The sequence below is a fragment of the Bubalus kerabau genome, chromosome 2 (assembly GCF_029407905.1).
Source record: "Bubalus kerabau isolate K-KA32 ecotype Philippines breed swamp buffalo chromosome 2, PCC_UOA_SB_1v2, whole genome shotgun sequence".
In the NCBI taxonomy this organism is placed as follows: Eukaryota; Metazoa; Chordata; class Mammalia; order Artiodactyla; family Bovidae; genus Bubalus; species Bubalus kerabau.
The window spans coordinates 183,421,270-183,433,291 of NC_073625.1; the positions used below are offsets into that span (position 1 = coordinate 183,421,270).

General features: G+C 37.3%; 1 protein-coding gene across 4 annotated transcripts in view; it reads right to left on the reverse strand.

The window, feature by feature from the left end:
• DNAJC13 (DnaJ heat shock protein family (Hsp40) member C13) overlaps positions 1–12,022 on the reverse strand; it is a 152,232-nt gene that overhangs the window by 58,340 nt on the left and 81,870 nt on the right. For all 4 annotated transcript variants that reach the window (XM_055569685.1, XM_055569684.1, XM_055569686.1 and 1 more), the window contains exons 25-29: positions 10,738–10,800; positions 9,860–9,961; positions 4,983–5,087; positions 2,638–2,840; positions 1,486–1,570 (exon numbers count right to left, since the gene is read on the reverse strand). In XM_055569685.1, the coding sequence (XP_055425660.1) occupies positions 1,486–1,570; positions 2,638–2,840; positions 4,983–5,087; positions 9,860–9,961; positions 10,738–10,800 (558 nt within the window). The remainder of the gene's footprint in view (positions 1–1,485; positions 1,571–2,637; positions 2,841–4,982; positions 5,088–9,859; positions 9,962–10,737; positions 10,801–12,022) is intronic.

Consider the following 12,022-nt stretch of genomic DNA (forward strand, 5'->3'; position numbering starts at 1 on the left):
GTATTAGATGGTAAAACTGGTTATTGCTCTTACGGTCAAATGATGTACAGAAACCTGTACCGAGCAATGTAGATAGATAATGTTCCTAAAAAACACTACAGCTTCCTAACTATGCTTTGCAAGAATAAGGCCTCCCAGAATATAGAAAATTAAGGGAAAACAAAAACAGCTTCTAAGAAACTTTTTTTTTAAACGGTATAAAAAAATACAGGAGGCACAAACTGCTTAAAAGCAGCTAGTTTATCAATAAATTTCTTCTATCATTCTATTGATACTTGTTCAGATATTACCAAGAACTTTTGGTTAATTAAAATATATCTTCCCCTCAAAACTTCATGGTACGCTGACCACATCTCTTAAAATTTGTTTTTCAGTCAATCCTCCCTGGCCCGAAATTCAACCTTGTTTACATCTACTTCTTTTCTCTCAGTTTGTAAGTATTGGAAAATGTTTGGCAGAAGCAGATGTTTTAGGCATGGTCCTTTATCTACATGAGGAGAGAGGCCGGGATGGAAAACAAACCCTTCTCCTGTGCCATGTCACATGTGCAGCTAGAGAGACATCTAGGCTAGGGTGGTAGTAGCTACAAGAAATAACTGCAGTGCTCTTCAGAAGAGTACACAAACACTGAAAAGCTGGCATGCTTAAATAACAGAAGCTGGGGAAGATTTTTTTAAAGTTGATAGGGCCCTGTCACTGTCATATTCACAAGTTTTTTTTCATTACCAGTGACTTTGACAGGCACCTATTATGTATCTGTGAACATAAAATGATACTAAGTAACTCTCCTCTCCCTTCTCACACCAAAGTACAACTGAAAGATACAAACTGCACAAGTTACTGACATATTTTAAAGTCACAAAATGTGTGGTTAATATAAAAAATTAGATCTAACAATAGAATAATCAATAGATAGGGAAAACAATGACCTGAAATCTCAAGGAACTGACTTAGTTAGGGTTCATCTAGAGTTTAGGCAGCTTACTTCCCACAGAGTAGAATAACAATAAGGAATAAATAAAAGATACTTTAGTACATCCAACATAATTTCAACTCAATACTCTGGATCAGCTGAGATCCATGGAAACATATAACTAAGAAGACTCAAAATGCTGACAAGACTGCTGCATCCATGCCTTAAGATATAACCCAGCACGTCTACATCTGTGGCCTGCTGTATGCTTCCCTAAAACAGTACCTCTAAAAACACCATCATGCACCATAAACTTGAGCATGTCACCTTTCAGTTATTATGTTGTTGTGATTTTTAAGAACAGATAATAAATAAAACATCTTGAGAAAATTCTGGAGCCTGGAGGCTTCCCAATTCTAGGCTCTTGGATGTACACCCTTCCACAGTAATTCATGTTTTTTGAAAATGGAACAGACTACAATAAAACAAAGACTGGTGCTCACAATACAGTTAAATAAGGGAAAACGATTCTGAAACTATTATTCCTAGTTTATTACATAAAAGTAACTTACCTGAATAATATGGGGAAGGCAAGCATTGTCTGACAATAATCTTTTCACTCTGGGTAAAGGCCGAATGATGGCATTATCTTGATCCCTAGAAAAATATTTTCTATGGTCAATATTTAATACCTTTATTAAAATTTGTATGTTCAGAGAATGTGGCATTCTACTAGGCATGAAGCATGTTACCTTATGTTTTTGTTAATGAAGACTAAGTTCTCATACAGCTGGGAACATGATTAGGTATTTTGGTTTAAATCTACTTGACTGCTTAATAGGATTTCATTTCCTTCCATAAGATTTCCTCAAAAAACAGTACCCTAAAACAGCCAGAGGTTCTTATTTACTATTTAACTGATTAAACTTGATGTTGTCCAAAACACTGTCAGTGGATATTACCCACAAAGGGTATATCAAACCTTTTCACATAAATTTAAACTTTAACTACTCAGTATTTTCCAGATAAGGCCTTAATTTTTATGCTACATTACTTCTGAATACTAACTATGTTTTTAAGCTTGACCTGAATTCATATTTTAGAGAACTGGAATTATGAAAGCCTCAAGTACTATAAGATCAACAACTAATCAGTAAATTCCATGACAAAATATCTTTATTATAGTAACAAAACAAGATGATATATATTCAAGTTTTATAAAAATTGAAAAGTTCTATGCAAGGGTTACAATTATGACTATCACTGGATACCTTCACTAGTCAAGTGCGGCAAGATATGGGCCTAGACTCAGGTTCTTAAACCAGGAGAGACTAACCTGACAGATCAGGAGCAGGCACTAGGCACTCACTATTATGAACTACAGTGTTTATTTCAAAATGTTCCTACCCCAATCACATGAATATGACAACTTGTACTGTTGATAGAGAACAGCTAGTAAACCTCAATTTTTAAAGATTATTTGAAGTTTCCCAGACGAAGTTGCTTTTTAGCTACCCTATCAATAAAATTTGCAGATTATTTCATTATATCATTTCAAGAAGCTCCAAAATTCAAAACAGCATTCCCTCAAAAAGTCACAAATGGAAAACCTTTGCTCTAAGTCACTAGAAAAATCCAATGCCTTAGAAAACATCCATAAAAATGAGGAAAACAACATGTTTTAGAGTCCCTGTTAACCATGGAAATATTCAGTTACATTTTACCTGCTTGGAAAATATCCACACATTGTGATCAACATGTTCAATATAAGGGTGGCAAGGTCAGTTTCATTTAGTACAGCCTGTCCACTGGCTAAGAGACACCACTTAAGCTGGGGTATTGCCTGAAGTGGTCGCCATCCATCCATGCCTTGAGCCCAGCATCTGGTTTTTGCATTTAACATTCCTTTGGTCCACAATTCTTGCATCTAAATGAATCAAAGGCATCATTATTACAAGCAGACCAAACAAAATGACGTTTGCTAATGTTTTCTATTTCACAAAAAATATAAAGCTATGAAATGTATGTGCAAATTCACTATTAGAAAACAACAGATTTTGTTGGTAGGCCTTCAGGCACTCAAATTTGTTTAACATTAGAAAATAACCATTTAGTTGGTTAAACTGCAGAGCATTAGAAACTTATGAAATAATAAAAACCATAGGCAGAGTATAAACAACCAAATTACATATAAGCAGCAGGCCTGGTCTTCTATAAAACTATCTTTGACTAAATGCCAACCTAGCCTGGAAGTCAAGAATGGGAGGGCAGGACTTCCCTGCAGGGCAGGTGGCCCAGTGGTAAAGAATCCTCCTGCCAATCCAGGGAACATGGGTTCGATCCCTAGTCCAGGAAAGTTACACAAGCCACAGGGTAACTAAGTCCATGTGCCAAAACTACTGAAGCCCACGTGCACTAAAAGCCTGCATATCGTAACTATTGAGCCCACGTACTGCAATTACTGGAGCCCACGCACCCGAGAGCCCATGCTCCACAAGAGAAGCCACTGCACTGAGAAGCCCATGCACCACAACTAGAGAGTGGCCTGCACTTGCCACAACGAGAGAAAGCCTGGCATAGAAACAAAGACGCGGTGCAGCAGCAAGAAACAAAAAAAAAGAGAGAGGGAAGGACCAAACATGACCAGATGTTCAGATGGAAATTGCTATTGAACTGGATATGCAATTTTCAATGACTTTAAGACTGCATATTAAAACTTACCTGTTCATACCATAAAGAAGCATTACCGTTTAACATAATTATTAAGATAGCTATTGTTATATAATAGTCATGAAAAATCTGAGCACTACCTCAAAACTTTATAATTTTTATTTTCTTAATAATTTTTTATTGAGGTATACTTGATTTATAATGTTAATTTCTGCTATACAGCAAAGTACATTCTGTTACACACATATACTTTTCCATTATGGTTCATCACAGGATCTTGAACATAGTCCCCTGTGCTATACAGTAAGACCTTGCTGTTTATTCATTCTATTATATATATACTAGCTTGCATCTGCTAACTCCAAACTCCCAATCCATCCCTCCCCCACTTTTTTCCCTCCTTGGCAACCACAAGTCTCTGAGTCTGTTTAGGTTTCATGTATAAGTTCATTCGTGTCGTTATTTTAGATTCCACATTTAAGTGATATACAGTATCTCTTTTTGACGTATTTCACTTAGTGTGATAATCTCTAGTTGCACCCATGTTCCTACAGATGGCATTATTTCATTCTTTTTTTGTGGTTGAGTAGTATTCCACTGTATTTACGTACCACATGTTGCATGTGTTGTTCTTTATCCACCCATCTGTCAACAGACATTTAGGTTATTTTCATGTCTTGGTTACTGTGAATAGTGATGCTATGAACATACAGGTGCACATACCTTTGGAATTACAGATTTGTTTGGACATATGCCCAGGAGTGAGACTGCTAGATCATATGGCAACTCTATTTTTAGTTTTTTGAGGAACCTCCATACTGTTTTCTACAGTGGCTGGACCAGTTTACAGTCCCATCAACAGTGTAGGAGGGGTTCCCTTTTCTCCACACCCTCTCCAGCATCTGTTATTTGTAGAGTTTTTAATGATGGTCATTCTGACTGATGTGAGGTGGTATCTCATTGAGTTTTGTTTCTATTTCCCTAATAATTATTAGGGATGCCATGACAACGGCTTTTAAAGTGTTTAATTGCATTCTGAGGATGCATTCATCTTGAAATAGTTTTATTTATTAGATTCATTGATCATGCCATAGCACGGGGGAACTTAAGTTCCCACACCAAGGATCAAACCTGGGCCCCCTACAGTGGAAGCATGGAACCCTAATCACTGAACCACTATGGAAGTCCCAACAGCTTTTAACACTAAGAATTAAAGACATGGTTGTGTGTGTGTGTGTGTGTCTAGATATGTGAGTCTTTCAAATCGAAATGAAGTCCTTGGAACTGATGATAGCAAATTAAATCACAGATTTAAAATACTACACATCTCTATATGTGCTAAACAGGAGGACATTAAAAAGGCTAAGACTTCCATGAAAAGTTTCTCTGAAACACATACCTCATGAAATCCATATGGCCCACTCCTTTCTTTGTCTGCATTGCCAAAGTACCATTCCTTTTCACTCTCTCTCTTCATATCTGGAGCAGCTTCAATCACATTGCTCTAAGTTTTAAAAGGATTTAGTTATTTTTCAAGGCAGAAGTCTAAGGGGACAGATATCATAAAAAGGTAAACAGTACTAATTTCTTGAGTTTATATATCTTTAGAAATCCATCTAAAATTTAAATTACCTGATTTTAACAGTTGAGAATTAGACACCTAATAGTACTAAAATGCTACTTGTTATTATGCATATGAAGTAAATAGTTTCCTAAATTCATTTGGCTAGCTAAGCTAAGTCACTTCAGTCGTGTCCAACTCTGTGTGTGACCTCGTAGACAGCAGCCCACCAGGCTCCCCCATCCCTGGGATTCTCCAGGCAAGAACACTGGAGTGGGTTGCCATTTCCTTCTCCAGTGCATGAAAGTGAAAAGTGAAAGTGAAGTCGCTCAGTCATGTCCGACTCCTAGGGACCCCATGGACTGCAGCCTACCAGTCTCCTCCGTCCATGGGATTTTCCAGGCAAGAGTACTGGAGTGGGGTGCCATTGCTTCTCCGATTCACTTGGCAACCTAAGCTAAATTCAAAGACTTCTATATGCCTGATTAGTAAGTGTTAGTCGCTCCGTAGTGTCTGATGGTTTGCGAACCCATGGACTGTAGCCCACTAGGCTCCTCTGTCCTTGGAATTCTCCAGACAAGAATACTGGAGTGGGTAGCAATTCCCTTCTCCAGGGGATCTTCCTGATCCAGGGATCAAACCTAGGTCTCCTGCTTTGCAGGAAGCTTCTCACCCATCTGAGCCACCAAGGAAGCCCAGTAATAAATTATCAGACACTAAAATTTTAGCAGCAAAGAATACTGCAAATAGCTATATAATCAAACACGGGCCATTAACCAAAAATACAATGCTTAAAATATTAAAGTTCTTTTGAGGGAAAAAATGTACAACAACTGAAAATTTCAATGAACACCTGAGGTCAAATAGTTATACAGGAAGATACTCAGCTTTTTTAAATAGTTACTTTCAACCTACTACCCTCATGACAGATAATTCTTTCAATTTTATATACCACTGTTCATGACAATCTAGCACAAAATTTTTATGTACTTAGTATATTTTATTAAAACATGATTTAAATACCCTGATTACTATCAGCTTTCAGTTAGATTCACATAGAGGTATAGGAAAGTAGTTAAGAACATAGATTCTGGCTTCTAATTCTGGCTCTGTCCATAATTAGGTGATCTTGGACAACATACTTAGCCTCTCTGTAGTTCCTATATCTCATCTGTAAATTGGGAGGGCTGTTATGGGATTGAGAGAGTTATTATATTGTGTACAATAACAGTACCCCAGTTCATTTCAGTTCAGTCACTCAGTAGTGTCCAACTCTTTGCGACCCCATGAATCGCACCACGCCAGGCTTCCCCGTACATCACCAATTCATGGAGTTTACCCAAATTCATGTCCATCGAGTCAGTGATGCCATCCAACCATCTCATCCTCTGTCATCCCCTTCTCCTCCTGCCCCCAACCCTCCCAGCATCACCGTCTTTTCCAATGAGTCAACTCTTTGCATGAGGTGGCCAAAGTACTGGAGTTTGAGCTTCAGCATCAGTCCTTTCAATGAACACCCAGGACTGATCTCCTTTAGGATGGACTGGTTGGATGTCCTTGCAGTCCAAGGGATTCTCAAGAGTCTTCTCCAACAACACAGTTCAAAAGCATCAATTCTTCTGCGCTCAGCCTTCTTCACAGTCCAACTCTCACATCCATACATGACCACTGGAAAAACCATAGCCTTGACTAGACAGACCTTTGTTGGCAAAGTAATGTCTCTGCTTTTGAATATACTATCTAGGTTGGTTATAACTTTCCTTCCAAGGAGTTAGTGTATTTTAATTTCATGGCTGCAGTCACCATCTGCAGTGATTTTGGAGCCCCCAAAAATAAAGTCAGCCACTGTTTCCACTGTTTCCCCATCTATTTCCCATGAAGTGATGGGACCAGATGCCATGATCGTCGTTTTCTGAATGTTGAGTTTTAAGCCAACTTTTTCACTCTCCTCTTTCACCTTCATCAAGAGGCTTTTTAGTTCCTCTTCACTTTCTGCCATAAGGGTGGTGTCATCTGCATATCTGAGGTTATTGATATTTCTCCGGGAAATCTTGATTCCAGCTTGTGCTTCTTCAGCTCAGCGTTTCTCATGATGTACTCTGCGTAGAAGTTAAATAAGCAGGGTGACAATATAGAGCCTTGATGTACTCCTTTTCCTATTTGGAACCAGTCTGTTGTTCCATGTCCAGCTCTAACTGTTGCTTCCTGATCTACATATAGGTTTCTCAAAAGGCAGGTCAGGTGGTCTGGTATTTCCGTACATTTGTAATCCAAGTGTTATAATTACTATTACTTGTACCCAATAATAAAAAATGCTATTTCTGCTTTACTGACTATGCCCAAGCCTTTAACTGTGTAGATCACAATAAACTGGAAAATTCTGAAAGAGGCAGGAATACTAGACCACCTGACTTGCCTCTTCAGAAACCTGTATGCAGGTCAGGAAGCAACAGTTAAAACTGGACATGGAACAACAGACTGGTTCCAAATAGGAAAAGGAGTGCGTCAAGGCCCTATGTTGTCACCCTGCTTATTTAACTTCTACACAGAGTACATCATGAGAAACGCTGGGCTGAAGAAGCACAAGCTGGAATCAAGATTTCCCGGAGAAATATCAATAACCTCAGATATGCAGATGACACCACCCTTATGGCAGAAAGTGAAGAGGAACTCAAAAGCCTCTCAATGAAAGTGAAAGAGGAGAGTGAAAAAGTTGGCTTAAAGCTCAACATTCAGAAAACTAAGATCATGGCACCCGGTCCTATCACTTCATGGCAAACAGATGGGGAAACAGTGGAAACAGTGGCTGACTTTATTTTTGGGGGCTCCAAAATCACTGCAGATGGTGACTGCAGCCATGAAATTAAAATACACTAACTCCTTGGAAGGAAAGTTATAACCAACCTAGATAGTATATTCAAAAGCAGAGACATTACTTTGCCAACAAAGGTCTATCTAGTCAAGGCTATGATTTTTCCAGTGGTCATGTATGAATGTGAGAGTTGGAATATAAAGAAAACTAAGTGCCGAACAATTGACGCTTTTGAACTGTGTTGTTGGAGAAGACTCTTGAGAGTCCCTTGGACTGCAAGGAGATCCAACTAGTGCATCCTGAAGGAGATCAGTCCTGGGTGTTCATTGGAAGGACTGATGTTGAAGCGAAACTCCAGTCCTTTGGCCACCTGATGCGAAGAGCTGACTCACTGGAAGACCCTGATGTTGGGAAAGATTGAGGGCAGGAGGAGAAGGGGACGACAGAGGATGAGATGATTGGATGGCATCATCGACTCGATGGACATGGGTTTGGATGGACTCTTGGAGTCGGTGATGGACAGGGAGGCCTGGCGTGCTGCGGTTCATGGGGTCCCAAAGGGTCGGACACGACTGAGTGACTGAACTGAACTGAACTGAATACTGAAATAGCACTTTGTACACAATTCTACTCACCTCCTCAAAGATTAAACAAAAATTTAACATTAACACTAAAAATATCACCAATGAGATAAGTATAGATCCTTTCTCTTAAGTTGGGTATCAGAAGAAGTCTTTCGGTTAAATTGTAGTTTTGATGATACAGAGTTCTATTATTTTTCTGCTGACTAATCATCAGACAATGGTATTGAGTAATAGTTACATAATCATAGGTAATTGCAACTGCAAGCCATAATGAAAACATGATTAACCTAACAATATAAAATAATTACATACAATTTGGGGGGGATTCACGCAGAGTGATATGGTAAGTGGCAGTGCATACATGCACATGTTTTCATCTGCTCAGCCAGTCTATGTCTTTTGCTTGGTGCATTTAATCCATTTACATTGAAGGTTAATCATCAATATGTATGATCCTGTTATTTTCTTAGTTGTTTTGGGTTTACTTTCTGTAAGTAGGTCTTTTTCTTCTCTTGCTTCCTGCCTAGAGAAGTTTCTTTAGCATTTGTTGTAAAGCTGAATTCTCTTAACTGTTGGCTTGTCTAGAAAGTTTCTGATTCATCAAATCTGAAGGAGAGTCTTGCTGGGTAAATATTCCACCCAGCAATGTTGCAGGTTCTTCCTTTTCATCACTTTAAATATATCATGCCATTCCCTTCTGGCCTGAAGAGTTTCTGCTGAGAAATGAGCTGATAGCCTGATGGGAGTTCTCTTGCATGTTCTCATTTTTCCCTTGTTGCTTTTAATATTTTACCTTTATCTTTAGTTTTTGTCAGTTTGGTTACTATGTGGCTTGTATGTTCCTCTTTGGGTTTACTCTGCCTGGGACTCTCTGTGCCTCCTGGACTTGGTTAACTACTTCCCTTCCCACGTTAGGGTAAGCATAAGTTGCTCAGTCGTATCTGACTCTTCGTGACCCCATGGACTGTACCCCAGCAGGCGACTCTGTCCACGGAATTCTCCTGGCAAGAATACTTGAGTTGCTTGCCATTCCCTTCTCCATGGACTGAACCTAGGTCTCCCATATTGCAAGTGGATTCTTTACCCTTTGAGTCACCAGGGAAGCCCTCATGTTAGGGAAGGTATCAGCTATTATCTTTTCAAATATTTTCTCGGGTCCTTTTACTCTCTCTTTTCTCCTTCTGGGACCCCTATAATGTGAATGCAGGTAGTGGTTTAATGTTGTCCCAGATTCTTTTGATCTGAGGTCATGATTCTTTTGATGCTAAATTCATACTCAAAGAAGGTTAAACTTATGAAATCTAGATAAGCATGCATACCTGCAGTGGTACTGTAGCTCGGCTTACATGGAGGTGTGCAAGGGTAAGCAAATCCACAAGGATTCTAATTCCATTTGAATCCATCAGGTCCTTAACATTTTTCTGAAACACAGAAACATGTTTACACAATTCAAAATCTTTCTCTCTAACAGATATGACTACGTAAAAGGTTCTCAAAGAAGAGACCCTTTTATGTGGAATATATGGAATATATATGTGGAATATGTGGAATCTCTTTGGAAAAACTAACATGTAAATGGTATTACTCAGTATTTTCAGAATTTTGTGTTAAAGGAGTATCAATTTAGATAAAAGTTAAAAAGACAAAACAATATTACAGAGAGTTCACATAAGAATTTTTACTTAAACATGTTCTGAGCAAACAAAAATAAATTAAAGACTGGGTGGAATAAACTCTGGTTCTATAGTTATCCTCCATCTTTCCAATATCTTTTTGTTAACAAATAGATTATTCTATAATTAGAAGTAGAATCTAGTATATTAAAAAAATTTAATTCCAGATTGTTTTTGTAAGCAAGATAAAACTGGTAATTTCTTAGAAGTTAGGAAGAGATTATAATTGAAATTAAATTTTCATAGAACTTATTTTATTTCACTGAAAAACATCTGCATTATTTACTAAAAATGAGAATGAAATTAAGCAAATCAGTGTCAATTAAAAAAAAAAAAAAAAAAAGAACATCTGGCAAGAACTTTTCCCTTCAAGAGTTGAGTGCACACAGAGTTTCCTGATCTAAAAAGAGAAAATTAGACAAGAACCATGTCTTGATAATTAATCCACACGGTAATCATTTATCTTCTTTACATATGTGTGACTTAACTTGGAAACAGTAGGATATTTATGCAAAATACTGTACCTTATTAAGGATCAACTTGTTAAGGAAGAGGATCAACCTATCCCGTTCAAGTTTATCTGTACACTATTGAAATAAACAAGAATTTAGTCAGAAGTGAATAAATACAAACACCGATTAAGACATTATCATCACTGGACAAAGCCAACCAACAGCCAAAAAGAAATAACGTCATCCTGTAAACAAAGAATATCAGAGAAGACTGTCAATAACTGCAATTTCTCAATGTCTTACATTTTTTGTAACTTTATAAAACATGTCTAATTTCTCTAGAAAGGCAGATACTTTAAGTCATAAACAGATTAATACATAGCCTTTAAGAATGCATATCAAAAACTGAAATAAATGAAAAAATTGGCCCAAATGATACTCTCAAGTAAAAATTATAAAGAACTGATTAGTGATATTTCATATATATCACATAATCATGAACACAATAAGAAAAAATTTATTTGCCTAAAACACAAATGCTATGTCACAAGTACTCAGGTTCACTTGAATAAGAGTGAATTAGAATTCAATTGTGAAATCTGGTGTAACAGTGAAATAAAGAATTTTCATCTGGTTATTTCCTGGGTCTGTTTTCTGAACTTACTCAGAACCAGTTTTCTATCCCACAAAGTATGGCTGAGAGTTAAGGCAATTATAGCAAGCACCAACAACCATTTTAAAAACTGGTGAAATGATTCTAAGGCTGAAACACTGAAATTTAAATTGTTAAAAGGAATGCAAACACAAAGGAAAGAATAAGATGTATATACTGTAAGAGGTAAGTAATGCTCAAATTTGAGCTGTATAATGGATGAATAGGTCAGTCTGTTCTTGTCTTACCTTGCTCAAATGTTAAACAAACTTTATTAAATTAAAAAAAAAAAAACAACAACACTCCAAAACTATGCTAACTCAAGGTTCCCTTTCTTAAAGTTTTACTATTTTTATACTTTGAAGCTTAGTATGCTAGCATCATTTAAGATTCTTCCAAAATGTCCATTTCAAAAGAATATTCAACTCTGAAAGTCACTATTTCTTTTATACACCTGTCCAGATCATCCATACTTAAAGACTGGCAAATAGGTCACTAAAGTTCACAAGCAGCAACTAAAAAAAATAAACTGACATGGACAAATGCTAACCCATTAGTTATTTTCCTGTTTTCCTAACTTATATTTAAATAAATATAATATAAACAACAGAAAAACTCAGGTAGAAAGTTCTGGCAGCAACGTGATCAAATAGTACTTTACTTCTGAAAATTTAACATATACTCCAATGACATCAAATAGCAGTT